Raw genomic sequence first — 27,292 nt, forward strand, 5'->3', positions numbered from 1 at the left:
AGTGATTTAGTTGCTGCTAACAAAAAACAAAGAGACCAGCTTATAAACAAACTTTATATTTGACCTGTCGACGTTAAGATGCGGTGTTAACTTACAGTGGATGTATCCAAGCCGCTCAAGGCCACTGATGTTTATTTTCAGGTTGAGAAGACGATGCTCACTTTCATAAATGTGGAAGAAGACAGTCAGTTTTGACTTTGAAATAAGGAGCAAACTTCAGTCACCTCCTATTCAGTCATAATGTTTTTGTTTGTTGCCATTTTCAATGTTATTGAAATTACTTTGTCAGCGGTTCATATTCATTCCTCTTCCATGGTTCCTGAAGCCAAGTTAATCTTGAAGATCTTTGTTTCTTGATGAGTATCATCAGTCAGTGGGAGAGTGTGTCACGGATCTGTTCATGCTGAACGCTCTGGGTTTCCAGTCCGGCTGGTAAAAGTGAATGTTGAGGGTCTGTGCCCAGTTTGCAAAGACTATCTTCTCAGTGATGAAGCGGTGATGGCTTCCACGCCGGCTCCTCTCATGTGTCAGGTACATAGAACACTCGGCTGGTCCGAACGGCTCGTAGTAATGATAGGGGACGGAGGGATGAAGGGGGGATCTGATGGCAGGTATGGTACGAAAGTGTGAGGAAATGCGGGAAGATAATTATGCGATGGGGGAGCGGCAGAAGTGAGTGGGAAGAGAAGAAGAAGGGAAGCAGAGATCAGAAGATTGCAGGCTCATTAGCTGCCGTCTTGTTCCTCCGCAGCATGTGGCTCAGATCACAGTCACTTCAGTCACTTTGTCCATGAATAACTGGGACAATGTCCCACATTGTTCAGTCCTGCCTGCGCCAGATTAACATCTTATAGATGACTTTAGCCAGCGTCTGCGCCTCACGTACGACACAAGTAAATCTCATGTTGGCTGTGATGTAGAGACATGTCAAGGTGAATGGTGCTGTGACTAGTGTCTGCCGCATAGAACAATAGATACAGCGCTGTTTTATAGACAACGCCAGGATCTTATCAGCTAACATAAACCGCCTCATCAGACAGGAACATCAGATCTATTCCAATTCATGCACCAGTTGCTCTTATAACTCACAAAGGAATTGACTTCATCCCTACAGTGGAACGTAGCCATTCTAATTGTATTCTCTCACTGAGCCAACACAGAATCTTAACGGTCCAGAGGCATAAAAGTGAATCGTTCATCATCAACATCGAGATTAAAAAAGGGAATATTCGATTAAATCCCAATAACTTGGGGAGAGGGACTGGCCCTGGGGTCACTGCCGGTCACTCTCTTACTGTATATCTGTGTCACTCACTTAACCAGCAAGTGCTCATAATGTTACAGTATATGTTTGGAGAGGTTCTCATTACTAGTTTTTGCAGACAGTGTGGAGGGATTCGTGTGGTTTCTTTGCTGTACATGCGATCATCTTATCTCAGAATTCTGAGGTTTGATGTATAATTTAAACATTCTTTCCTAATAATTCATAAGCTTCACTTTGTATCTCGTCTTTTAAGATGTTTTATGTAATGGTCTTTTGGCTTGCCTCTTTATCTTTCTCTTTTGACCCATTTTAAATGTACAATTACTTTTACTTTCTATCGTTTTCCACATTAAATGTTATCATTATGAGCCATTTCAAGGGACTTGGTGCTCAGTATTTGCCTTTTCACGAATTAAAGGTCCACTCAGTACTTCATCAAATGGATTTGTTTTTTTCCAGTTCTGTTTCGCCCTTAAGACCCCTTTAAACCCAGTTCACTAATGTAGGATGATTTCCACCCCTAGAATGATAGTGACATGCAGCTGCTGGCTCAGTTGCATGGGCCCTGGGGTAGCTCTGTATCATCAGCATCATTGAAGGCTGTCTCTGTTCTCCTGTCCCTCCTTTGTTCAACATGTGATACGTGTGAGTACAATAATATCCACGAGTGTTTATGTACTGGAGGACTTTTCAACGGTAACAACAATCTGCCACAGTCACTGTCGCCCACAGCCATCATCCTGTCACAGGCTGGGTGACTCTGGCACGCCGAGTGGAACAAACATGACCGTGAGCTCTCTTTTTTTGATGAGAAGAATTTGTCATGGTAAATAAAACACCCCATGTTCATCACGATCTAGCTCTTAGAGGCATTAGATGTGTTCAGTGGTTAAACTTCTGAAAAAAAAAACCTTGTATGAGAGAAAACAAGTCATTTTAATTCATCTAAGTTAAGAGACTGTCTCTTCCTACTCTACTTTAAAACCCTTTTGTCTGAGAGAAACATTGTGACAAAGTTCAAGGTTATTAAACCGCTGACTAATGTGCGGACATTGAAATATCGCCGCAACTATCATCACGATACTATATCAACTATCAATTTGAGCCAAATGAATGTCAGCATTAATGCCAAACATTGAGACAAATTATCATTATGTTCTTTTCAGCTAAAGGTTCAATGTCAGTGCCTTTCATTTCACTCCCATTCACTCTGCTTCAGGTGTCCTTACTGGTTAACATAACTTGACTCCCCTTCAGAGCACTTGTTTCGAACGTACATGAACGTTGACAATCTCACAGGGAACATTTGAACGTTGCAACTACACCGGATGTTTGAACATATCAGTTTACCTGCAGAAATCTGGAGGAACCATCCCAAAGACGTTGATTCTGTCACACAGCTCCAGAGCGACGGCCATGGTGAACCAGCCAGTGCTGAGCCAGGAGTTAGACTGCCTCCTAGAGGAGAAAAATATTTGGTGCTCGCCTCACCCACTGAGAACTAACAAGGGTTAGGCCTTATTCTCTCTGTCTAGCACTTGGTCTCTCACACACATGCATATTAAGAAAACACCAACCATGTCACTACCATGGTGGGACCTTTAACCTGTGATCCACCCCCCTCACTTCCCTGTTTGTGGGAAGACGAGCACCAGAAAAGAGAAGAGGATGGCTTATAAACCCATAGCTTATGATAAAAGCTATGCCACTGGTGAGGGACAAAATTATGAAGCGGTCTGTCATAGACGTTGAGGTCTCATGCTAAATATGAAATATTTTTCATGTCGATCACTTGACTACACTGAACCTGGAGACCTTGTTTATGTAATCTGTACTGTGTGTTCACACCAAATGCGATATAGCAACACTTGTCGTGCTACTCGCGCCTGAGTACTTCCAGCCACCAAAGCGTTCTACCCCCGCTTCTATAGTCACTTTACTAAAATTACAGGAACATCAATGTGCTAGCTCGGACAGGAAGAATTGTAGCCCTGTATTTAATGTGGAAGTGTATTAAAAAGAAAAAAAAAGATTTGTACTCCGGGTCTATCATGTTCTTCAGAGGTGCTATCAGTGTCTGTGAGTCTGAAATTTTGTCCCGCGTACATCACCGCGAAATCTAGATACTGAATGATCAACACTGCAACTTGTCACTGGAGTTTGACTTCAGTATTTGACTGGCAAATTAGAATGCGCTGCTTGAACCGGGTCAGTGAGTCAAATGTATTGCATCTGGCGCTAACATACTGTAACATGATCGCGACTTTTGTCGCTTCTGTAAAATAGGAGTATTTACCGATCAATCCCGGTTTCCTTCGTGAACAGTTCATCAAGTGCCAGCATCTTAAAGCGAGATATGATGTAGATTTGCAGTGTGGGCAGTAGCTGCTTCAACAGCTTGAGGCTGTTGTAAACGTGTCCTTTCCCGTCCCTTCTCATGCTGCTGCTGGGGCCCCAGAAGATGAACACCGTATCTTGGCTGGTGTTCAACAGCTCCTGTTGGCGCCGCAGCACTCTCTGCAGGCTGGAGTGTGCGATGATACGAAGACTTGTCCGCTGGCCAACGTCTTGCTGATAGCCTCTGCTGGGGGCGTCGTTCATGCGGATGACACATTCGGAGCGGTCGATGTCCTCACCTCTCCTGCTCCCAGTCAGGTGGCCTGAACTGGTCACCAGTGCACAAGTCCTGCAGTGCATTTTCAGACTCTGTGGAAGAATGAAGGACAAGACTGTTGGTTACAAAATGGATGGAAATTTCTTGTCACTTTACCATGAGTCTTCCTTGTCGAGGTTAAATTTTTTAGCGGCCTGTTGTCAACTCTTACTGAGGTCACTGACCTGAGCCTGTGCAAAGACATAATTTTCCTTCTGGTGAATTGTCTTGCAATCGTCTTGCTCCGAATCTCTGGAGCAATTGACTGAACTCGTACTGGTCGACCAGCTTCAAAGAATTACCATAAATATCATTGCGGTGACAAATGAAAATGTTCAAGTCTTTGAATGCTGGCGTGCATATCAACAAAAGAAAGAGGTCCTGCCAATGCAGGAAGTGAGTTCTGCACCCAGGAGTCTCTTGGGGTCTTCAGTCTAGTCAGTCAGTCTAGGTGAATAAAACAGCTGAGCCAAACAGGAAAGCACCCGATTCTCGGGTCGGACAACATTTTTAACTTTAACTATTGACATTTGATTTGGCCAATGACCGCAAGGTCTAGATCAGTGGTTCTTAACCTTGTTGGAGGCACCGAACCCCACCAGTATCATATGCTCATTCACCGAACCCTTCTTTAGTAAAAAATAAAATATGATACACTAACTGCAGACTAGACTGAGCGGTGGACCTCTGCGGCAGAGGCTCCACCGAACCCCTGAGACCGACTCACCGAATCCCTAGGGTTCGATCGAACCCATGTTAAGAACCACTGGTCCAGATGCACTTTCTTCCAGTGGGTGTTTGCCGTCTCTCAGAGATGCAACAGGGTGAAGCATGCTCATTATGGGGCAGCTCAGAGTAGCACCACTGATCCTCTCCATGGAGAGAAGCCTGCAGTCGGGTGTGTTGACATGTTGGAGAGATTATTTGGTTGTACTGGAACACTTAAGTATTCTGGAGGTTAGAGATCATCAAAACTTCTGATCTACACACCACACCAGTTTAGAAAAATAATTACTGCAACTCAACGCCCATTTGTCTGGAAACAATCGCTTCAGAAGTGAGGGGCTAATACCCAGGTTTTTCCTTGTGGTGCGGCCATCCACTGAAATGAGAGCATTTGCTTGCTTGGCTTAGTTTAGGCTACATCGAATCGTTTTGGGCACAATTTGCTTCCAGTCCTATTCAGTTAGACACATTCACGCTGATGCTGTGTTGCTGTGACCTCCAAAGACCAGCTTTTCACACTGCGGTCGTCTCCTCGGCTCACAGAGATGAAAAAGGTAGATTTAAAGTTCTGACAGATAAATTCCAGCCTTTTCCCATGAACCTCTCCCAAAAATAAGAGAACTGCATTGGCATTCCAAACCGTGCTCCAGGCTTCACACGCCATCGAGTTCTGAGGTGAATGTGTGTGTATCTGTGTGTGTGTGTGTGTGTGTCGTCGCTTGCTTTTACCACTGCCACGGCACACACTACGTTTCACAGTCAATTATTGCCTCATGATGTGCAAACGTCTAAATGTGTTTGGAGAGTTGAGTACAATTAAGTCCCTCCATATCTGGAAGCTGTCATTTTGTAGACAATGTCAACATTCATGAATTGACATTCATGACATCCACTGTTATCTGTTCATTGGATGAGGAAGTTCAAAGTATAGAAACTGTGCATTTACATACATACAAATTTACATGTAGTCAATTTGGCTGGTGGAATGAGTCGTGTTGTCTGGAAGTCGATGTGAGATGAATCTGTTGTTATGGAAAGTTTGTTAATGACTTGTTGTTGACACTGCTTCTATGAGGACGACCTTCTGTGTGTATGGGGGCCACCTGCAGGGGGGCAGAAAGGATATAGGGAGGACAGAATGGGCACCTGAGACAGGCTGAAGGTAATAATGAAGGTGTGACATGAAATGCGTCCAAGGTTATGAAGCTACAGAAGGAATTTGCTTTTAGAATTGCCTCCATGACATCAATGTGTTATAGTGCGCTAGAGCCTGACTGAATTCTGTGCACGCAGCGTCAAAGGACTGCCCTCCAATTGTACAGTTATTTTTCAATAAATTGCTTGCTTTGCTTAAACTCATCCAGGTTTCCGTTATGCTAGTTTTTCTACCACACTGATGCAGCACCTCTCCCACAAAAGTCTTCCACCCTCTGCTATTCTGGTTGTTTCTTATGGGAGACTTCAAAAGTCGCATGAATATTTACAAAAAAAAAAAAAAACAAAACAACCAGTTTATGAAAGGTAAATGTGTATCAAACTCAAGGCCCAGGGTCCAAATTCGGCCCACTATGTTGCAGCCCGTAAGAGCTACAGATATAAATACACTTCAAATTCGAAATTAATTGGTGCACCAAGTGCACCAAAAACTAGATCAGGGGTGGCCAACCAGTCAGAGGCTAAGAGTCACATTGTTTTACTGTGTTGCTGAAAAGAGCCACATCCTGCAAATATGTGAGGCTGTAAGGTTCACCTGAACAGCTGGTCACATGACTTAGCTCCAGTGTAACATCCCTGTGTGTGTCTCACATGGTTGCTGGTTCGCTACCAGTGTATGTCTCTTGTGCATGTATTTTTTAAATTCCAAAATTGTACCATGATCCCCCTCGAAACATCAAGTGGCATAGATAGAAATGTGTGCGCCATTTATTTTACTTACATATATATTTTTACATGGCTCATGCCACCAATAACGTGGCCCCAGACTGTGTATGTGAGCGACGCTGCAGACTGGAGCGTCTCATCTTCACTCCACTGAATTAAACAGACTTCACCACCATCATCAATGAATATCAGGTGAAACACATGCCATACGTTTAGGGAATGACAAAGTGAAACGTGGAACTGAGTCACGTAAATCGTTTTGACATTTCACCAGTATAGCTCTTACTTTTTCATCTTATTTCCTGTATAAACGATCATCTCAACAGCAACTTGAGCGAAATTGCAGCCAGTTTGGCGGATCATTTGCTGAAGAGCCTCATGAAGTTGGAGAAAGAGCCGCGTGCGGCTCGGGAGCTGTGGGTTGGCCAGACCTGAACTAGATCAACATCAAACTGTGTGGATATGATGTCCAAGGCAGATTAGCGTTCAAACTTTGCCCTTTGGAGATAATAAATGTCATGAATGTATCTCTAAAATTACAGATGCCTTTGATGAAAGATGATGCAGAAGATGACTGCTCTTCAAGATGAAAATCAGACCGTCGCTTGTGTTGTGAGTCAGTGATGAAGGAGGCACTTCATGAACACAGAAGTACTAAATTAGCCTTCAGTAGTTAAGAGGAACACTGACATCAGATTCTGTCGAGCAAAGAATTCCATTAAAGGACTGTTCAGTAAAGGTGCCATGCTTGAAATGTTTGGCACTGCCGATTTAAGAGTAGAAAAATACTGACAGTCTGGCTCAAGCACTTCATGGAAAGAGTTTCATCGATACCTGACGTCTTCCACACTATGTTTTTCTGAAGTTGGCATTGGCAAATGCCATGTCCATTTTCTGATGGGGAATCTATGCCGGATTCCATGTCAAAAGAGCAGTGCGAATGTAAGTCATTTCATGAAGCAATTGTACACATGTGTTTCCACAAACTAATATTACATTTTTGAATTGTTTCTTTTTTATCCCCAAACACCAACAACTTCTTCCTGTTTACTTCTTTTTAAAAACCCAATGCGTATGTTCCTTTCTGAGTGTGATGTTTCGATGTTTCTCAGGTTACAGTGGGAAAGTGAAAGCGTTTTCTTGACACTGATGTGGCGGCCTCTGTAACAGGCCAGTGAAAGGGCTTGATGACTTTGGAAAATAGCCTCTTAAAGACCTGCATTGCAGTGAGTCACTAAGAATCTGATATGAAATAAATCAGACAGCAGACAGGTGAGCCATCCACCCAGCAAAGTATAAACTGAGTCTGATGGATTGTTCATTTTCACTAACCCTGAGCCTGGCTGCTTTGAAGAGAACTCGATAAATGACTTCTGTCGCTCTCTCACTCTCACTCCTCGCTCTCTCTCTCTCTCACAAACACACATTTCAGTGTTGTATCGATCAATAATGTATCATCTTGTAACTAAGAAACTAGACATGGTGGATATGGCACAACAGTGGGAGGCAGCTTGAGGAAAAGTTCGAAAGTGTCCCTTGTAATTTAGCAGCAGCCCACTGATACCAGACTCATTTGTAGTAAACATTCACACACAAACCAATGAAGACGCCAGGATTGTAATTGCTTTCCGCATTATCTTCCATCAGCCTTTTTTCTGCTCATGTGGATAAACTGTCATCAATCCAAACAGCAGAATTCAATGGACATTTTTAATGAGACAATTTCATACAGTAACTGCAAGTGTGTCAACCGCGATCCAGATAAAGGAGAATGTCCCTGTTGGCTCACGACTCGCCTCTGTGTTTTATATTTCCAGTGTTGTGTTTTTTTATTGTTCAGTTATAGGCTACATTGCGCTGTCCCTGTTCTTATGTGTCACATGTTTAAATGCACAACTTGTTCAGTATGCAGCTTCCCTGCTCCCTTTCTTCTAATGTATAAAAGACGAGGCACATATAATCCCTGGGAACCCATAAAGGGTATTTTTGCTTGTCGACGCTTTTGTATTTCCCTGTATAAAAAATACGTCCTGCCATGGACAACCTCTGATTAGCCTTTTCTTTTTCCACATTTTTCTTTCTTTTGTGTTCCACAGAGTACAGACTTGCCTCCCATTGATATTTCAATGAAAATATCCGGACAGAAGTGAGGTAATGAGGTTTTCTGTTTTCCTCGTGCAATTAACCCCAGACTGAGAGAAGTGGGAGACTTCAACTGAGATCATTTAACCTCATTACGGTCCAAATGACCAAGAAATGGCATCCCCTATCACGGCTGTCATCGAAGGACATTAGCAGTCAATATTAACAATCGAATCTTGGTCTGGTGGTTCACTGCCAGGAGTATATCTGGCCTCGTATGTTACTCTCAATGTGATCCAACAGTCAGTTTCTTTCTTCCTCTTCTTTGTTTTTTGTTTTAGTTTTATTCTAATTTTACTTTTTGTATTGCTGTTTTTTGCCACAGATGGTTCTTGGTCGTCTGATTTTTATTTCTTTTTTTAACCTTTATATTTGATAGATGTTCATTTGAGAAAGATATGGAATCGGATCAAACATCCCATGATTGGGATATATTTTCCAAGTCCTATTTTGAGTTCGAGTTTTAGGCAACACTAAAATCATCTGACTTTTCTCACCATCTTCTTTTACTTTCAGCGCTTCATTTGAAAGAACAAACAATAGCGTTTTCTCCATTCAGAATTATTCATCCAGGTTGGTAAACAGAGGCCTTTTATTTAAAAGAGTTATATGCCATTTTGCTTTGACCTGCTGCTTTGTGGATGAAATACTTTCATTGAACTGGACAATGAAAGTTTACAGTGAAATTCTATATCTGAACAGAAGATCAGCACTGGTAGAGAGCGTTGATCCTCATGATGTCCCAGTAGGACATTCCCTGCCGCTGGCCAATCTGGACGTTGGGGTTGGGGATGGGGGTGATGGAGTCCTTCCCGTATGCGATGGAGAAGGCGGTTCTTCCATAGTGCATGATGGAGGAGTAGTCGTAGGGAGTGTTGAGGTTGTTGGTGTTCTGCTTGTAGAAGTTGTAGGCCATCTGCGGGTCAATGTTCTCCCAGTTGATCTTCACATGCTGGTCCCGGTCGCTCCTGGTCTGCTCGTGCTGGAAGCCCAGAGCGTGGTTGATCTCGTGCTGGATGATGCCGTGGTAGAGGCAGCCTCTTCTGTTGAGAGACAGAACCTGCATCCCTCCCACTCGGCCCAGAGACGAGAAGCAGCCGCCACGGTTCTCAATGCTGATGAAGTCGTACTGGTTCTGACGGGGCACAAAGCGGAGGCAGGTGCTGGAGTGGAAGGACTGCATGGCATACTCGATCTTCTTCCTCTCCCAGCTGGTGAACTCGCTGCTCACAGTGAAGGGGATCGTCACCAGGCCATCAGAGCCTTTCTTCCACTGGCAGCTCTGGTACCAGCACCGCATGGCATTTCTGGTTCTGGGAACCAACAGGTCACCTTCCATCAGAATCTCATCGGTGTTGTTGTTGGAGGCCAGGATCCTGGTGCTGATATCCACAGTGTCGAGGTGGTCCACTGGAATTTCTTCTTCATGCTGGAAGAGATGAGCCTGAGAGAAGCCGAGCAGGAGCAGCAGTAGACTGATGCAGAGAACCATCTTTGTTCAGCGGAGGGCTTGTTGAGTTCTGCTGGGAGAGACTCCTCAGAGCTTGATGCTGGACTCTACTCTGCCTCTGGTCTTTATACTCCTCTGCAGAGGTGTGTCTCCAGCAGGACAATGGGTTTGGGTCCACTGAGATTATCCAAAAAAAAAACACCTGATGATTAAGGAATCGCAGACAAACCTACTATTTAAACAGTGCCTCTTCTCTTACGTCAACATAGAACATTCTGCTTGAAATTGTTTCCACTAGTGTGAAGGAACCGCCAAAACCTATAGCCACACAGCAACAATCAATTTGTCGCTATTTCTCGCCACGGATGTATCTTATCTCTGATTGGAATCCTGGGGTCGGAGATGCGCTAAATGAATGTACTGTATTTATTGATTTCATAACAAAAACAAATACTTTTAATTCTGAGAAGTAAGTCTCACTTCCATCTGCTGCCGTCTTCAAGTGATCCATTCCTTCAGGTGACTGGGAGGCATGAGTAGCCTTTACTTCTGTTATGGGAGCAGCAATAGTGTTCCTTTCATTTAATTTTGTTTTTTCCCTCTGGATATTTTTATTTTTTTAAAAACCTCAAGGCAAGTACGATCCCGCCCTCTTCCATGTTGTGTATTGGATTTTCCCATTGTTGTGATGCATCTACTTCAATTTAGCATGTGTGATCAAACAAGATTTCTGGCTCGGAGGACAAGCACTAGATCGGTTGTTGGACAGAATATTGATGTGTGTGGTGGCTTGAGAATTTCAGGGCACAATGTAAACAACATGTGCAAATCTCTGATCTGTAAAATTCTTTTCTGTGTACATTCACTTTAGAGAGAACTTGATGTAGTGATCACATTCAAAACTGACTCCATTTTGAAAGATGAGCCCTGTTTTCTGTTGTCGTGAGAGAGTAATGTATCCACCTGAACTGTGACATCCTTGATTTAAATCCTGCATGTGGTGAACAGTTTCCCACCACAGACTTGCCTACCGCTGCAAAAGACAATGTGACTGGCTCATTCTCTGTCACCAATCATCCAACAGTTGCTGTATTCAACACGGGTTGCAACATGAGTAGTTGCCCATCTCTTCTGATGTTTTTACGAAGGATTAGCTTCCTGGAGCCCAACCCATTATCCTGCTGGAGACACACCTCTGCAGAGGAGTATAAAGACCAGTGGCAGAGTTGAGTCCAGCATCAAGCTCTGAGGAGTCTCTCCCAGCAGAACTCAACAAGCCCTCCGCTGAACAAAGATGGTTCTCTGCATCAGTCTACTGCTGCTCCTGCTCGGCTTCTCTCAGGCTCATCTCTTCCAGCATGAAGAAGAAATTCCAGTGGACCACCTCGACACTGTGGATATCAGCACCAGGATCCTGGCCTCCAACAACAACACCGATGAGATTCTGATGGAAGGTGACCTGTTGGTTCCCAGAACCAGAAATGCCATGCGGTGCTGGTACCAGAGCTGCCAGTGGAAGAAAGGCTCTGACGGCCTGGTGACGATCCCCTTCACTGTGAGCAGCGAGTTCACCAGCTGGGAGAGGAAGAAGATCGAGTATGCCATGCAGTCCTTCCACTCCAGCACCTGCCTCCGCTTTGTGCCCCGTCAGAACCAGTACGACTTCATCAGCATTGAGAACCGTGGCGGCTGCTTCTCGTCTCTGGGCCGAGTGGGAGGGATGCAGGTTCTGTCTCTCAACAGAAGAGGCTGCCTCTACCACGGCATCATCCAGCACGAGATCAACCACGCTCTGGGCTTCCAGCACGAGCAGACCAGGAGCGACCGGGACCAGCATGTGAAGATCAACTGGGAGAACATTGACCCGCAGATGGCCTACAACTTCTACAAGCAGAACACCAACAACCTCAACACTCCCTACGACTACTCCTCCATCATGCACTATGGAAGAACCGCCTTCTCCATCGCGTACGGGAAGGACTCCATCACCCCCATCCCCAACCCCAACGTCCAGATTGGCCAGCGGCAGGGAATGTCCTACTGGGACATCATGAGGATCAACGCTCTCTACCAGTGCTGATCATCTGGGTGGAATGCATTCTTTACATAATCTATGAATGGATCATCATGCAATTCTCTATGGTGTCAATAATACCCAACAGGTGAATGCATCCGTGACGAATAAAGCTTCATAAATCATTCGGTGTGCCTTCAATTCATGATGGATTTCAGCCGGACGGGACAGAGATCTTTACTGCCCTCGCAGCAGCTAACATTTTCCAATTGCTTTTTCTGAATTTCTGTTGAACCACTGCGCTGCTGGTTGAGTCAAATCGTCGATGACTCAGGGCACCAATGTACCGACCCTTGTCTGGCCTGAGTATGAATAATTTATTCCTCGATCCTCAAGGTAGAACAGTTTGTTTCGGAGCTTTAGGCAAAGACAGAATTTTTTTTTTTTTTTTTTTTTTTTCAAAGGGATTAGTGATATTAATAGGCTAAAAATAATTAAATAAATACTCATTAGGGAATTGATTTTAAAGGGATGGAAATAATCCATTTACTGAGAGATTAACTGAGAATAAAAATGTATTGGTCCATAGTAAATTATCATGATTTTATGACTTGCTTGACTCATGATTTAAATTGTTTGAAGCCGTGAGTGTCTCTGTGACTGGTTGTCTATGTGTCTGCCACCAGATTATTGTTATTATTATTATTATGATTATTATTGACAGGAGCAATATGGCGTGGCATATGAAGCACAAATAAAACTAAATGATTCGAATAAAAGAATTTATGGGCCGTACAGTTAATACGGCGTAATCTGCTCTGAATCTATAAACAGTTGTGTAAAACCACACACTAGTTTGCCTCACAGCAAATGGAACCTTATCCCACAGCATGAACACAAGAGAGCCCATTAGATCATCCCCCTTTACCTGCATTCTGGAGCGTCTGTGATACCGAGAGCTCATTAAATTGACTTTGTGTTTCCCTGCAACAATTCTCGGTGATTGTGTCTATATGAGTCAACACTCCCTCCAGCAGAGGAAGACCTCGAATGCCCCTGAAGTAGACAAACAGACTCCTCCACCCACTCCTCAGCACTCGCTGGTTAGTCACCGCTCAGCTCCTTTCGAAGGGGCAGCATTCAAGCTGAGAGCCCCCATCGGCTGAGTGACACTAAGCCGTGTAAAAATGAACTGCACATCAGAATCCTCCCAGCCTGGAAGAGGAGCCGACACTGTCGTGTAATGCTTCTCCTTCATAATGACTGTAAAGCACTTGCAGTCAGACTTCACAATAAATCTGTGATGAGCAGCTATCACTGCTGCTGTTTTTAAACACTTTCCACAGGGGAACATTTAGTGACAAGCAACAGCAATTTGTTTTTGCTGAGTGGAGACAATCCACCCCTTTTGTGATCAATAATGTGGACGGACAGTCAAGCTCGTGTGCAGCATCTGATATGGAACATAACCGCTAAAATAGAAATATAAAGCAGCACCGGGGTTATATATATTCGTGGCATTGATACAGAACATTTTTGTCACGTATTTTCCACCTACGACTTTAACCAATGAAATTCATCTGTTTATTATTTTTTTTTTTTCTCAAGCTGTTACTGAGACCTTATTGGCAATAAAAATTCACTCACTACTTCATCATTGAATTATGACGCTTTCTGCTGCGCTCTGTGTGTTTACATTCAGAGTATTGCTCTTTGTTAGAATGTACTGAAGCTCAGAGCTGTCGGCAGGGCCAACTCATTTCGTGCATTAGGTTTCAGTAGATGGTGGATAATACTAGCGTATTCCTCTCCACGTAAGCAGATTGCAGTCAAGCTCACTCGCTGACAGTGGCTGAGCGGCAGGCAGCTTGCTGTGCCATCCAGAAGAAGCTTCCCTCAGTGCAATTTTCCCTGAAGACACGTCCTTCTTCCACACAAAAGCAGTTAGACAGTAACATTATGTTGAATTCTGCAATAATTCTGTATTAAACTCAGTCAACTTTGTGATTCCGCCTGCGATTCTGTGATCGTAGACATCAGAGCACCCTAGTCATCACTGTACAGCAAATTCATCATCATCATTATGCACACTTATGTTATAGTAAATTCTTAAATGTTAAGTGACTAGGGTACATGGAGAGTTTTAGACATCAAAACAAGCAGATATAGGCATTTTAGAGGGGTGACAAATTTGAGATTTTGGGCTATTAACTGTCATCTTTGGTCCCTAAACCTCGCAAATACGGAGGGCCCACTCTATAATATCATGTTGTTTTGTAACATTGCCTTGTTACCAGACCATCATCATCACGAGGCTGCGCCGAGCTAACAAGGACGACCGCAGACACTCCAGAAGTTCTCATGCTTTGCTTGTCAGGCAGAAATGAATGAACACACTTGCCGATACTGTCAGAAGTGTAGAAGTCTGACTAGGTGAAACAGAAAATTCTGAAACCAAGGACGGAATCTAGTTTAATAGAAACTAGTCCTCAACCATTTCAGCTGTTCACTGGAATCATTTCATTTCCCCGAATCTCTTCTATTGCATTTTCCAAGAACGTTCCTGATATACTGTGATCCTGATCCAAAAATTATTTCGCGCAGTAGGCAGAGCTGAGTTTTCGCAAAAATGTACCTCCAACATGAGCTGTGTTTTTCTTCACCCTTTACCCTCCCCTTACTGAACACTCAAAACCACGGCAAGGAGTGTTCATCCAGTCTTGATGACTTTCCAGATATATGTTACTATGATTTTGTGGTCATATAGGTCATATTCAAATCGGTTTTACATTCATCCAAACTTAATTTCTTCATATCCACTACACACCGATCGGGTAGTTTTTATTTTATGTTATTTATGTTATTTTACCATCTTCATTCATAGAACAATAACTAGTTCAGTACACATACTGAGTGTACTCTCTCATCTGGCAGCTGCAGTTTTCCTTTCTGCTCTCTACTTCTGTCAGAAGTGATCATAAAACAGGTTTCATTTACCCTCCGGTCCATGACTCCTGTGTAGCCCTCCAGAGTTGGGAGTTTCGGCTGTGGCTTTTTAGTAGCTGATGCACGACTGACTGGATGATGAGAAGTCGATGTAGAAGGCGGGGGGGATGATTTTTCACTCGAACTGTTGCTGTACACCAACATCAAACTTGTCACCATGGTGATGATGATGGCACCGGTAATCCATTGGTACTGCGAATACAGACAAGACTTTACACACAAGGTGAATTGACTTCAACAGCTGGGCTGAAGAAGAATGTATTCAATATTGTTTAACATTCATGAAAACCCCTGGATCTTTAAACAACATGTGAAAGATGTAAATATACCGGAGTTAATTTAGGTCACAGTAAATGAGTGCCCTCACGCTCCACTCACTTAGGAGAAACCAAATCCACACAAACGCAACAAAAGAGATCATTTCGTTCATGTTTAGTTTCAAAAATTACCATTCTCATCTTCATCTTCATTCGTCCTCGTGTGTGCATGAAGCCTTCATCTCATCCCTGCCGTAGCTGTCAGAGAGCGTCGCTCCTCTTGCAACACTGGAGCAGCAGCCTCATCAGAGGCAGCATCCAGAAAGCGATGCTCCACTACTCTGTTCCCATGCTCTCCTCCACAGGGACGCCTCAGCATAAACGGCGCTCCTCATGGTCCTAGACAGCCTGAATTTCCTGTCCAATTCAGTCATCATAATGGGTTACAACATTGAGCCTTGTTCATTACCACAGTGGGAGATGTGAGGATCAGCAGTCATATACAGCATTTTAATTAAAACTAGTTATTAATTTCAAGTCACTTACTGTATAAGCGTCTACTAACCAAGGATAAGTGCCCATTGTATTCTGAAGTATAACCCCTGCGTTCACTGCACTTTCCAACTGCTCTCAGCCTCTGGCTTGTCCTCCAGCAACAATGCCACGAGAAGAAGTGAAAGACTGATTTTTAAACAAATGAAATAATCACAGGACACCTCTGAAAAAATAAAACTACATTTATTTGTTAATTTAAATGTTAAGTGGTCATGGCGGTGTATTCATCATCATTGATTCATCAGGAAATTTTTTTTTTACAAACTCACTGTAATAATCAATAATTTTATATATTTTATTTACATTGCCTGCGCTTTGTTGACACTGCCAGATTTTCAGCAAGTTAAAACAAAAAACTTGCGCCAAATCGTATTAAAAATAATGATGTGATATTTGCATAACATTATGTTAAATTGTGTCATATTTCTATGATGCAAATAGGTTTCGAGGTGTACATGGTTCAGATATGGGAATAAGAAATGATAAAAATAGATTTCAGTCTGATATTGAGAGGTTTTTATAAAATAATCTTTTCTTTGGAAATATGGGAACATAGCATATATTAATGACATCATTTATCAGCCTTTACAGCCTCCAGGAATGAAAACATGCACTTCTGTATTAGGTATTGTTAAGTATTGAAAGAAACATGGAGTGAGTGTGTAGCAGCAGGAGACCGGTCTTCCTGTCAGTCAGTCGTGTCTACCAGCTAACATAACATGACCAATATTGCTTGCCTCACATGTAAGTGGCTATATTGTCGTCACCTGTCTGGTCATTGATGCGATAAATGCTAGTAATTCCAGGAAGATAGAAAGCAAAAATACCACCCCTTTGCAATTATGCATTCATGTCAGCTCAGTGTACTACATTGTAGACATTTCGTTCCAACATCAAGGCAATATTGAGAAATCTGTCATTTGTCGCAGCAACCTGAGCTTCTAAAGCTTCTCTGGGGAGGCAGATTTGCTGGAAGCTGTAATCTAGTCAGCAGGGACACTGAGATGAGAATAAATCTTTTTATAGTCCGTGAACCAGTATCATTGGCTTTATCTTTAAATGTGTGCCTCATCCTCTCGGCATTCTGCAGACACTCTGGAACAAAAACCATTAGCTCAAGTCTTTTACTGATCAGTTCATGGTGCAGAAATTCGACTGCACTGACTCCATTCCATTTGTTTATTTTATTTTTTTTTAATTCATTCTCTCAAACACTGGATGAGAATAACAACATCACTTGGGGAAACAGTTCAGTGTGTTTTGTTTCAAATTGAAAACGAGTATTTTTAAGCACCGCTATCAGAATCATGGCCTTTAGCACTTGGGTAATAGATGTAATGCATATTTCTACTGATTAAAAATGTATGTCGTAGCAGTGCAAATTTTTCATGAAATGGTTAGGAGACACAATTTCATTTGTAAACTGCATGTAAAGTCTGAATCTAGGGCTGTCATGAATAATGCACCACTATCAGCACATGCATTATGGAGTGTTCTAGCTTCATCAATAATTTCATGTTTAGCACATTCAACACAGTTGCCAACCAGAAATATTATAATCTCCAGAGGAAATGGATCAATGCTCACCGGACATAATTTTATTTTTATTTTTTTTACCTAATTCCGCTTAAAGAATAAATGTGATTTCTTCACTGTTGCCAGGTCATTGCTCATTTATATTCATTATTATTTCTGACATTTATTTTAACAATTGTGTAGATTTTAAATGAGCAGTGATCAGAAATCATTTTCCTTGGGACACTTGAATCTGAGACTCCAGTGAAATCTGACTCCGTTCTAACAGAGCAAGAAATGGAAATTAGTCAATTACTTCGTATAAAGGAAGCAGAGTGAGCATCCAGTTACCAACTCATCTATGAAAATTGGAGTTCCATCTGGTTGCCTTGTGTTGAGAACTATTTATAGCATCAAAGCCCAACTGCATGTGCCAATGCTTGATTGAACCTCTTGACATTAAAAGTCAAGAAAAAATATGGATTCATATTAAATTAAATTAGATTAGATTAGATGTCATCATTTTAGGATTTGTCACCCCAGACATGTCATACCTGACATTGTCAAACATAATATACAATTGAATCAGTGGAGTAAACTATGATGATGATGATAAAACTTGGGTTTACCAATGTTTTGAAGGTTTTCTCACTCATCCACTGCTGCTGCTGCCAGTGTGTGTGTTCACGGAGCATCGACCGTTGCCACCCGCTGTCTGACAGAGCTCATTGCACTCGCAATGTATTTTACCCCAATTACATAGACAAAATACAGGTTTGGAAATATGATAAAAATCACAGTTTGCATGCAAATGAGAGGCTTGGCAGAGGTATGCACTGTTTCAGTGCCTTTCTTTTCTTTTTCTGCCATTTTTAGAGACACCACTGGAACTATTTGTATTGACATCACAACATTACAGCTCTTTCAGTGAAAACAAGGGAGAAGGAATGTCTACAAAAACGATACTGAGTGTCTTCCAGACATTATTATATTATTAAATCTTGTTGTGGGAGACATTGAGCAGTATTTATTATTATTATTATTATTATTATTATTATTATTATTATTAGTAGTAGTAGTAGTAGTAGTAGTAGTAGTAGTAGTAGTAGTAGTAGTAGTAGTACTTTAGTATTATACAAAGGACCATATATTTCTTTGAAACTGTATTTTGGTTAATAGATAAAATACATATGCACCATCATGCCATATCGCACCATTCTTTACCTAACAAAAATGGTGTACGCCATCCAACATGTTTATCCAACCATATTACATAGAGAAATGTTTCTGCTGTCCTATCACTGCACTTGCAATTAAATAAATCACTGATGCCGCTGGCAGGAACTTCTACATCATCTGTCCTTGAACAGTCGACACCTTCTTTACGACAAGCCTTTGGCAATGAGACCAAATATTCCTTTTATCCACATGGGGCGCACACTGCTTCTAAAAAGACAATTTTCATAAGATTCTGATCTAAGTTTCATTAATTTTTTATTCAGTGATATGTGTTTTCTTTTTTTTTTCTTATTAAATGCATTAACTTTGACAAAAATTGTAACAGGATAAACACTGTGTCAACAACATGAAATGTGAGGAACGAAGGGAGAGGGTGTAATATACATACATCCCCAGTTAACCACCGCTTCGTACTGTACAGGATTGCAGGGAGTGCTTCAGCCTATCCCAGCGGTGATTGGACGAGAGGCAGGAACACACCCTAGACAGGTCGCCAGTCCATCATAGGGCACACACACCTATTCACCCAGGTGCAATTTTAGAGCGTCCAGTTAACCTACTGAGCATGTCTTTGAGAGGAAACCGGAGTGCCCAGGGAAAACCCATGTGCACATGTGGAGAACATGCAAACTCCATGAAGAAATGAGACAGATTTTTTGACAATAACAGCTGGTGTGATTCAATATCAACAGAGGAGGTCAGTCGCAGATGACAAAAATCCCAGTGTATTAATGAATGCTCAGTGTTTGTACAAGAAACACTCTGATCAACTGATTTATTGTGGTTTATCTGCTGTTTGGCCAGTGAGGTTACATTGTCAGTGTGGTATCTTTGTCTTGGCTTGTGCCTGGTCCTGGACAGCTTACTGCAAGATAAGCCTTCCTAATCTGCAACACAGAGACACAATTCACCACGAGTGCCAGCTTGTCCTGGGGCCTGCAGCCATGGTCCGCTTTTATTGGCCTTAAGTGAGACAACCAGTTAACATTGGGTTGACTCAGGCATCATTTTCATGCTGCACCAAAGCAGTATCACCATAACTACAGACTTGCAGATCCGTAGATGGAAAGAACCAGGAGGAGGAATAAAATCATATTTTTAATTTGGCAATACAATTTCTCATGACAATGATTAACCAGGAAGCACAGAGTGATGACTCCAGATCACAGCTGAACCAGTGGAGTTGGTATCCTGATCTGATCTTTTGTTTCTCAGTCCATAAGTCTGTTATTGACAGTTGTGTGGTGCAGATCTCATGCAGTTCCTGAAATGCACAAATAAAACTCAAAAGTTCAATCTACACTAAACCAGTTTAAAGGATAAATGAAGCCTACTTGAATTTGTTAGGAGGATCTCTGAAGTCCAAAGTAAACTGCTGCTTTTCTCTGCAGGAGAGAACCAGTTAGAGATTTTTCAGAAATAATATCTAGTCCTAAATAATTTCTGATGTTATATATGCGCCCTCAAAAAGTTTTTTTTTTTTTTTAATCTGAAGACATCCCTTAAAATGTCGATGTTTCAACCGGGAAACTAACTTAAAATTACCCTTAAACAAAAAAATCTTTCACTGGCGGGCGTTGACAGCAATAGCACAGCAATAGCACATCAAATCCAAAAGAGGGCAGTGTTTGTCTAAAAAGACATTGGGGCTTGGACAACATCCGAGGGAAAATTATAGATCGTTGCCAGAAACTCGCCGAGAAAATCAACGGACCCGCTACGTACATGAGTTTTTGGGATTAAAGCGCAGCTCTGACCAACATCAAGTCCACCTCAGGAGAAAACGAATAGCGGAGCAGCTGCCGCGGCCCCTTTAAGAGCTCGCTGGAATTATTAATGACGTCGCGCTGTAAACACGACTGACGCTCGGCTGCGTGGCCGAAGCATCCTCGGACCAAGACCGTCGACTTCACCGGACCCCCTTGTTTACTAGTCGCGAGGACCTCGGTTGGACAGGCCAGTGACCGCGGCTCACTCCAACTGTCATATGCGGGCTTCTAAACCAGGTGGACGGTGCTGCATTCCTCCGACCAAGTGCCATGGCGAGAAAGACGGACGTCCCCCCCATCTACTATGGTGAGTCTTTGTTGTGAGCGACACAGCTTTTCACACTCACGTTGAGGCAACACACTGCCACAATTCCGACTCCTGCTGGAAGGAGATGAGCCTCTGTGCAGTGATTTATCCAAAGCGTCGGCTGTCAACACTGTTAGTTTGGGGGAACATGAAATAGATTTTAGCATGAAATGAGGAGCTAACAAGTCTAGCGCATCCTTTATCTCCCATTTAGAGAGGCGACGTGTGTCTGCCCAACCATTAAAACACACATTTTTGCACAAGTGTGCTAAAAACATGGCGATGTTACCCCATATACCCCTCTGCTCCTCACAACTGCAGCGATGCTAATGTGTTTTGGCCAACACTCTTCTCTCTTCCCACCGTTGACAATGAACGTCGCGAAAGTGCTGGCAGTTTCAGCACTATTAAAGTCAAGCCTCTTTAAAAGCCACGCATTCTATATACAGTATACCCTGCATCTTATAGAGGGGATGAGAGTGTCGTTCTCATCATCTGCTGACAAAAGTTCACTGATGGAATGGTTGTTATTGCGCAGACTCACGGAAACATTTCGTTCATCCTTTGTCATGTTGCTGAGACAAAGAACGGATTCCACAACGCACACGTTGTCACTCCCTGATTCTAAAAATCTTATAAACAGATAAAGAATCTTACTCATATCTGCTAGAATACACAACTGCGTGTTGTTGTTGGTGATGAGTGTGTTGCTCTCACTAGTGCACTGCCAACACTCTCATCTCACCCACTCTCGGATGTTAAGTACAACAAAGGAACAATGGCAGTTGGTATTTACGGCTGGAATCCTTAATAACAATGAAGGATGGATGCGAAAACTCTCAGCAACGAGCTACTTGTGTGTATTTGGACTTGTCACTTCAGCCAGCAGCATAATATGTGGATACATGACCGACCTCTGTTTACATCGTTGTTTATCAGTTGTATCAACTTAGTGCTTTAGTTTTATAGGTGTTAAATGCTTGTTCAACCACTGATGGTGAAAAAATATGAAAAGAGTGCTATATTAAGCTATTGGAGATTGTGTTTATCTTGTTACATTTCAACATTGAAATATATAACATGCACTGAGCCATCAACCACTCCGCCACAGATTGTTATTTTTTGTTTGTTTGTGTGTGTAAGATTCAAAGTCCTGTTTTGACATTCATGATCTAAGCTTGCTGGACAACTGCTTGTCAAATGGCAAAGTTTGAACACTGTCATCCTCGTGGGTCAAAATATCGACATGTATTTGAGGTGGTCTAATACTTCAACAATGCACGGATGATGATAATAACTAGTTCTGTTAAAATAAGACTGATTAATATGAGTAACATTTACAAGGGGCCAGTTTTGTTCCAGTGCAATGTCTAATATTCTCTCTTCGAACAATTGTGACATCATATTTATTTACCCGTATACACACTGCATAAAACAACAACTATTGTTGTCTGATCATTTTACTGACACGCAATGATGCATGTAATCCGGTTAGAAGATAATCTGTTATTCAGTTGACTAATAAGTGTGATATAAACCAGCGTCACCAGATGGCTTATCCGAGATTTTGTCCATATGCACATTTGTATTCCTGGTCCTTATGACTCTTCTATGGGCCTTATGCTACTATTGCTGTTGCAATGCATAATGGGAATTGTGAGTGGTGGTGTCATTACATTTTACATTGCTTTGTGTCAAATCCAGTGTAGATATAATATAATGGAGATTAGCAGGCCTGCACGATAGATCGTTGTAATTGTGCTTTCGATTGACCCTTGTGTCTGATTTAATTTTCAATTAATTTCGATTTGGACTGGACTGGATTTGCATCACAAATTCTACTTTCCTTTGTGAGTTTTATGCTCCAAAGTGGCGCTTCAAGCCACTACTTTTCTGAATTCCCACGATGCTCATGGCTCCACCTTCAGCCAATGAAAAAGCGCATTGTAGTCACTTGTTTCACTCGTGACGCGAAGAAGTGATTGGATAGCTCGGCATCAGGCTGAAGACTGAAGCAATGTGGATGACAAACCAGGAACTAGTTATGGGAATCAGCCCACCAATTGGTCTCAAAACAAACCTAGTTCCGAAAAAAGGCTCGCATTGGGTTGTGTGGCTGTATTTTGGATTCAAACCGGATGACAAGCGTGAGTCTCAAGTGATTTTCAAGACTTGTTTTTCACTTGTTGCAGCACCGGTAAGGCAACGCCACAAATCTTTATTAGCACCTCAAATGTCATCTGTTTGGTGCTTTGTTTTGTCGTAGTTTATGTGTGCTATAAACCCCATATTTCATGAGGGAAAAAAAATCGTGGCAGAGAATCGTGATAGTCGTGGTATCAATTCTTTCCCTTTGCAATTCAGCCCTAGTCATTGGCCGTGTGTCGTTATATCCAAGGCTGGATTTGGCCCACAGGCCTTGAGTTTGACATAGCGGGTCAATTGTTGCGTAATTATCTATTCCAAAGACCTGGCCGCTTGATCTATTTGCTGTTGTTTCTGTGCTTGTGCATCAGATCGCTGGTCAGCATCGAATGGTGACAAAATTACCATACAAATTATTTACATACCAAGATGCTCTCAGTACTGACAGTGAAAACAACACTGGAGGTTGTTAGTCACGATGTGATCATCATCCTCCCCCCTGAACCTTTGGAGCTTGCACAGGCAGGAGAGAGGGCTGGTGAAGTCACCGTCACATTACTTGTAGCACTGAGACAAATACAACTTACTCACAATATGGTAAGGGTATAACGGTTCACAAAAAAATTCGGTTTGTGATGGTTTTCAGTTTTAAATCGTTGCTGCTGCCAATAGGAATGGGGTCATTTTTTTCTTCCTTATTTTCTTTTTCAATGAAGAGAATACATTTCTTTCTTCTCCTTTTAACCCTTTAGGCGCCAGTGTTTTTTTCAATGAAATAGTCCACTTTGATATCACTGTACAATTTGTATATTATGACGGTACCTTGCGGTCCTTGTGAATTCCATAACTACTCCTGATTTTTTCCAGATCCACTGGAGATACTCTTCCTCATCTCTCAAGCAACAATTATGTAGGATGGTCAAAGTATTGATGCTAAAACATCATATCCGGATACAGTGTGAATATTCCTCTTCAGAATCTGAGTTACAATCGACTCTCTTGCTCTCTGCTTAGCACATGCTACATAGCTACAACTGCCCACGACTGGGAGGTATTTCTATCTCTACTGACTTACAAAACACTAAATACAGATCAGATTAAAGCTACAGGTGTCCACCATCTGCTTGTGTAAAATAGTAACATCATACTCCATATTTGCAGCTTTGCTTGTTTAAATGCGGCAATGGCGCTTGATGGGTTAAGAGTTTCTTCCTTAAATAACGTTTTATATGAAGAATTGTAAGCATTACGAGCATTGTAAATTGTAACAGAATAATGCTTCGACCAAACCTTTTTCTTTCACTCATATTTAAACATTAAGTGGTTTTTCGTCTACTGTATTTTGATGATAGACTCTGCTCTGAACCTAAGCACTGCTGCCTCCTATTTGTCAGCGACGATGACGTCACTCTGAGTGAAGACATATTCTGTGGGGAGGGTGGGTTTAAACTAACTGAAAGCTTCTAACAATGCGAGAGTGGTTAAAACAAGGGGCCTCTGTTGTGTTTTGTAGCTACTTCAGTCTGGAAATTAATTGCGATCGAGTTCCTGAACTGGTCATGTCAACCGGCTGTTTGTGAGGCTAGAAATGTCGATGGTTACGTAGTCGGAACATGCGTCGGTCCACGCTTCACAAAATTTCTTCCACTCTGTGGACCGTGTAGGAAAATTTAGAGAAATTGTTCCGTGTGGCCTCCGATCAGCACCAAAGTCCCTGTACCAAAACGATCCCGTCCGAGTATGTTTTCCCTTACAACCCTACAGTATAGTATTAGTTTAGTTTTTATAAACAGATTGTGGCTTGTTAAGGCACAAACATGTGCAGGTCCCATCCAAACACCCTCATCTGGTGTAAGAGCTAAAAAGAATGCACGGAATTGAGATCCTAGTTCCTGCTGTGCGAACGCACAATCAAAAAACGCTTTCAGTCTGTAGCAGCCTTTTCAGTTCAAGGAAGTACGAAAGTAGCTACGGAATGTATTTCCTGAAAAGGCATACTGAAGTAAAATGGTTCCTACAGTGGAGTATATAAGCATAACGTTGCTCTTATTATATCTCGCATAGCCGCAGCGGAACGGTCAACTGTAAGTCAGCCATGGCTTTACAATTCTCACTGCTGAACCGTGAACATGAGGCCTGTACGCTCGTGTGTTTTCTCACGTACTCCCGACTCACTGACCTGGTGTGACCCACAGCTCTCTCTACTGCAGCAGGCTGCCAATCATGGCTGCGATCTGTCAGCTTTAGGTGAATTTCACTGCTCTCCACAGACAGGCACATTCCCGGGCCTTTCATTTCCATCACTCCCTCATAACAGGTTGGTGCTGATGCCATGTTACTGAGGTTGGGAGGGATATTTGTCGACTGTTGCCTGGAATTCCATCCACATACAGTAAAAAGTGTTGGGTGAAGTGTACTGATTAATGCACTGCAAATTGCTCTGTAATAAAGTGGGCATGTAATACAATGAGATTCTGAAATTAAAGAGCATAATTTTGCCCTTAGACTATCTGTCTGCTGAGCCACGGGAGAAGGGAATGAAGTTATCACCATCTTTATGTTGAGGTCAGGTGCAGCCGTGTAGTTTCCTTGTGTTAAAACCGTTATTTATTTTTGAGTGTGGTTGTTTGGTTGAGCGATCAAGTGATCTCATGGTAGAGCGTGAGAAATCTCCATCTGCACACATATTTGTTTCATCATTTTTGTGAGGACCTCTCATGACACCTAAAAATGTATCTGCAAAACAATGATGCATTGCTGAAATACATCAGCTCTTAATAAACAGTGTATGAATCAAATGAAAATAGAGTTAGAAAAAAAATCAACAAAAGGTTGCATGCAATCTGATTCATCGAGAAGATGGGAAGAAGCTACAGACTCTTCTTAGGGAAAGCTTGTCCTCATGCAGAGCAATGTATTTTTAATGCTTGAACTTAATCATCCCCCTCTTCACCCCAACTCTGTTTATTTCATATTTCCTTGCAATTATTTATCCCTGTTTTTAAGGTGTTGGAGGACCAGCAGTGCATATGACTCACTCTCTACATGGTGCCAATAATCTTGAGTCTTATTTGTCTTTGTGTTTGCTGCCCTTTTTCATAGCAAATAATTCTTGAAACAGACACGTTTTAGTAACAGACAACGCCCTGACAAATGATCCACTATTGTTGCCAAATGTTTTGAAGTGTTTACAGCGCCAATCTGATGTAGCCCCTCTCCATAAAGATGATGACTACTCTGCTCTGTAATGGCAAATGTCTAAAAGAGAGAGCTGATGCTTATTAATAATCAATATCATTTAGAATTGTGCATGACTCTACTCTCTCTATGAGATGAGAGGTGGAAAAATCTCTTTGTTGTTCCGACTACTTCTACTATATTTAGGTCAGGTGCAGTGAAATAATTTAGCAGACCTATCTCTACCCCTGTGATGTCTGTCGACGTAGTCCAAACAAAAGGTTTCTTTTTGATGATAATGCTGTTGGAATCACAGGGTCTTTTTGTATATCATGTGGCTTATTGTACGTGTTATTCTGGTAAATCTTTCAAGTCACATTTCTATTTTTGTCCTCATTTCTTAAACATGGAGAAGAAATGGGGTTAAAACTGGAGCAAAACTCAGCAATAATTGATTTTAGGACCTGGCAAATCACAACAAATCCGACCATGAACATAATAATGAACCACTGAGTTTTTTTTGTCAGTGTTTTGGTTAAACCAAAAAAAACAGAATAGGGATTTAATGTTTGTACACCTATAACGTACACATGGATACCAACCAAAGAGAAATGCCTGTGCCCACAATGTCACTGTAATGCAAATATTTAAATGTGTTTTGTCAAGTCGACTTCAAATATATTGGCTTGAGACTTGATTGCTGTGATCCTGAGCTGGATTAGCAGTACAACTCCACTCCAGGTTGGTTAAGCTGCTTCGTGATTGACCTTGTGCTCACAATAGTAAGGGAAGTCGAACAGGGACACGAGGGTCACTCTGGCACATGGACTGACCTGACATATTGAGCCCAATATCATTTATTTCCAGACTCATCAGTTAGTTAAAATTCAAGATTTGATTCGCCTTCATCACAGAAACTGTTCAGCAGTTAATTTGAAATTTCTCTGCTTGAGCTGCCTCCTTAAATGCTACGTTTATGCAATAGTGCAGAAGCCTGCTAATAGAAGTGAGAGAACACAATGTATTCTCACCCTCATACTGTGAAATTGCAGTCAGAGTAGGTTGTAGTGGGATGTTTTGCATCCAAGATGTTATGGACTTTTGAAGAGTGTGTATTGTTCTTTACAAGTTAGCTATTTGCGTGTCATGGTTTTTCAATGAAATATCCAACTAGGTTTTCACTATTTATAAA

The 27,292-nt window shown here is 42.0% G+C and overlaps 4 protein-coding genes across 7 annotated transcripts in view; 2 read left to right on the forward strand and 2 right to left on the reverse strand.

Moving 5' to 3' along the window:
- Positions 1–69: 69 nt before the first annotated feature.
- st6galnac5b (ST6 (alpha-N-acetyl-neuraminyl-2,3-beta-galactosyl-1,3)-N-acetylgalactosaminide alpha-2,6-sialyltransferase 5b) lies at positions 70–15,708 on the reverse strand. Its single transcript, XM_053870156.1, has 5 exons — positions 15,586–15,708; positions 15,128–15,328; positions 3,561–3,970; positions 2,615–2,722; positions 70–601 (listed from the first exon to the last, which is right to left on the reverse strand). The coding sequence occupies exons 1-5, from the start codon at positions 15,622–15,624 to the stop codon at positions 367–369; spliced, it is 993 nt and encodes a 330-aa protein (XP_053726131.1). The 5' UTR covers positions 15,625–15,708; the 3' UTR covers positions 70–366.
- LOC128762181 (high choriolytic enzyme 1-like) lies at positions 1,823–12,196 on the forward strand. Its single transcript, XM_053870183.1, has 2 exons — positions 1,823–1,842; positions 11,428–12,196. The coding sequence occupies exons 1-2, from the start codon at positions 1,823–1,825 to the stop codon at positions 12,194–12,196; spliced, it is 789 nt and encodes a 262-aa protein (XP_053726158.1).
- On the reverse strand, positions 9,373–10,158 carry LOC128762172 (high choriolytic enzyme 1-like). The gene has a single exon (XM_053870170.1). It carries the CDS (start codon positions 10,156–10,158, stop codon positions 9,373–9,375), a length of 786 nt encoding a protein of 261 aa, XP_053726145.1.
- A 4,678-nt stretch (positions 15,709–20,386) lies between the features above and the next one.
- Positions 20,387–27,292, forward strand: part of slc44a5b (solute carrier family 44 member 5b) — a 36,632-nt gene continuing 29,726 nt past the window's right edge. The window contains exon 1 of one of the 4 annotated variants that reach the window (XM_053858858.1): positions 20,387–20,778. In XM_053858858.1, coding sequence (XP_053714833.1) covers positions 20,742–20,778 — 37 coding nt within the window. In that variant the 5' untranslated portion in view covers positions 20,387–20,741. The remainder of the gene's footprint in view (positions 20,779–27,292) is intronic. The other 3 variants (XM_053858877.1, XM_053858848.1, XM_053858867.1) reach the window with 3 other exon arrangements.

The sequence above is a fragment of the Synchiropus splendidus genome, chromosome 1, assembly GCF_027744825.2.
Source record: "Synchiropus splendidus isolate RoL2022-P1 chromosome 1, RoL_Sspl_1.0, whole genome shotgun sequence".
Lineage (NCBI taxonomy): Eukaryota > Metazoa > Chordata > Actinopteri > Syngnathiformes > Callionymidae > Synchiropus > Synchiropus splendidus.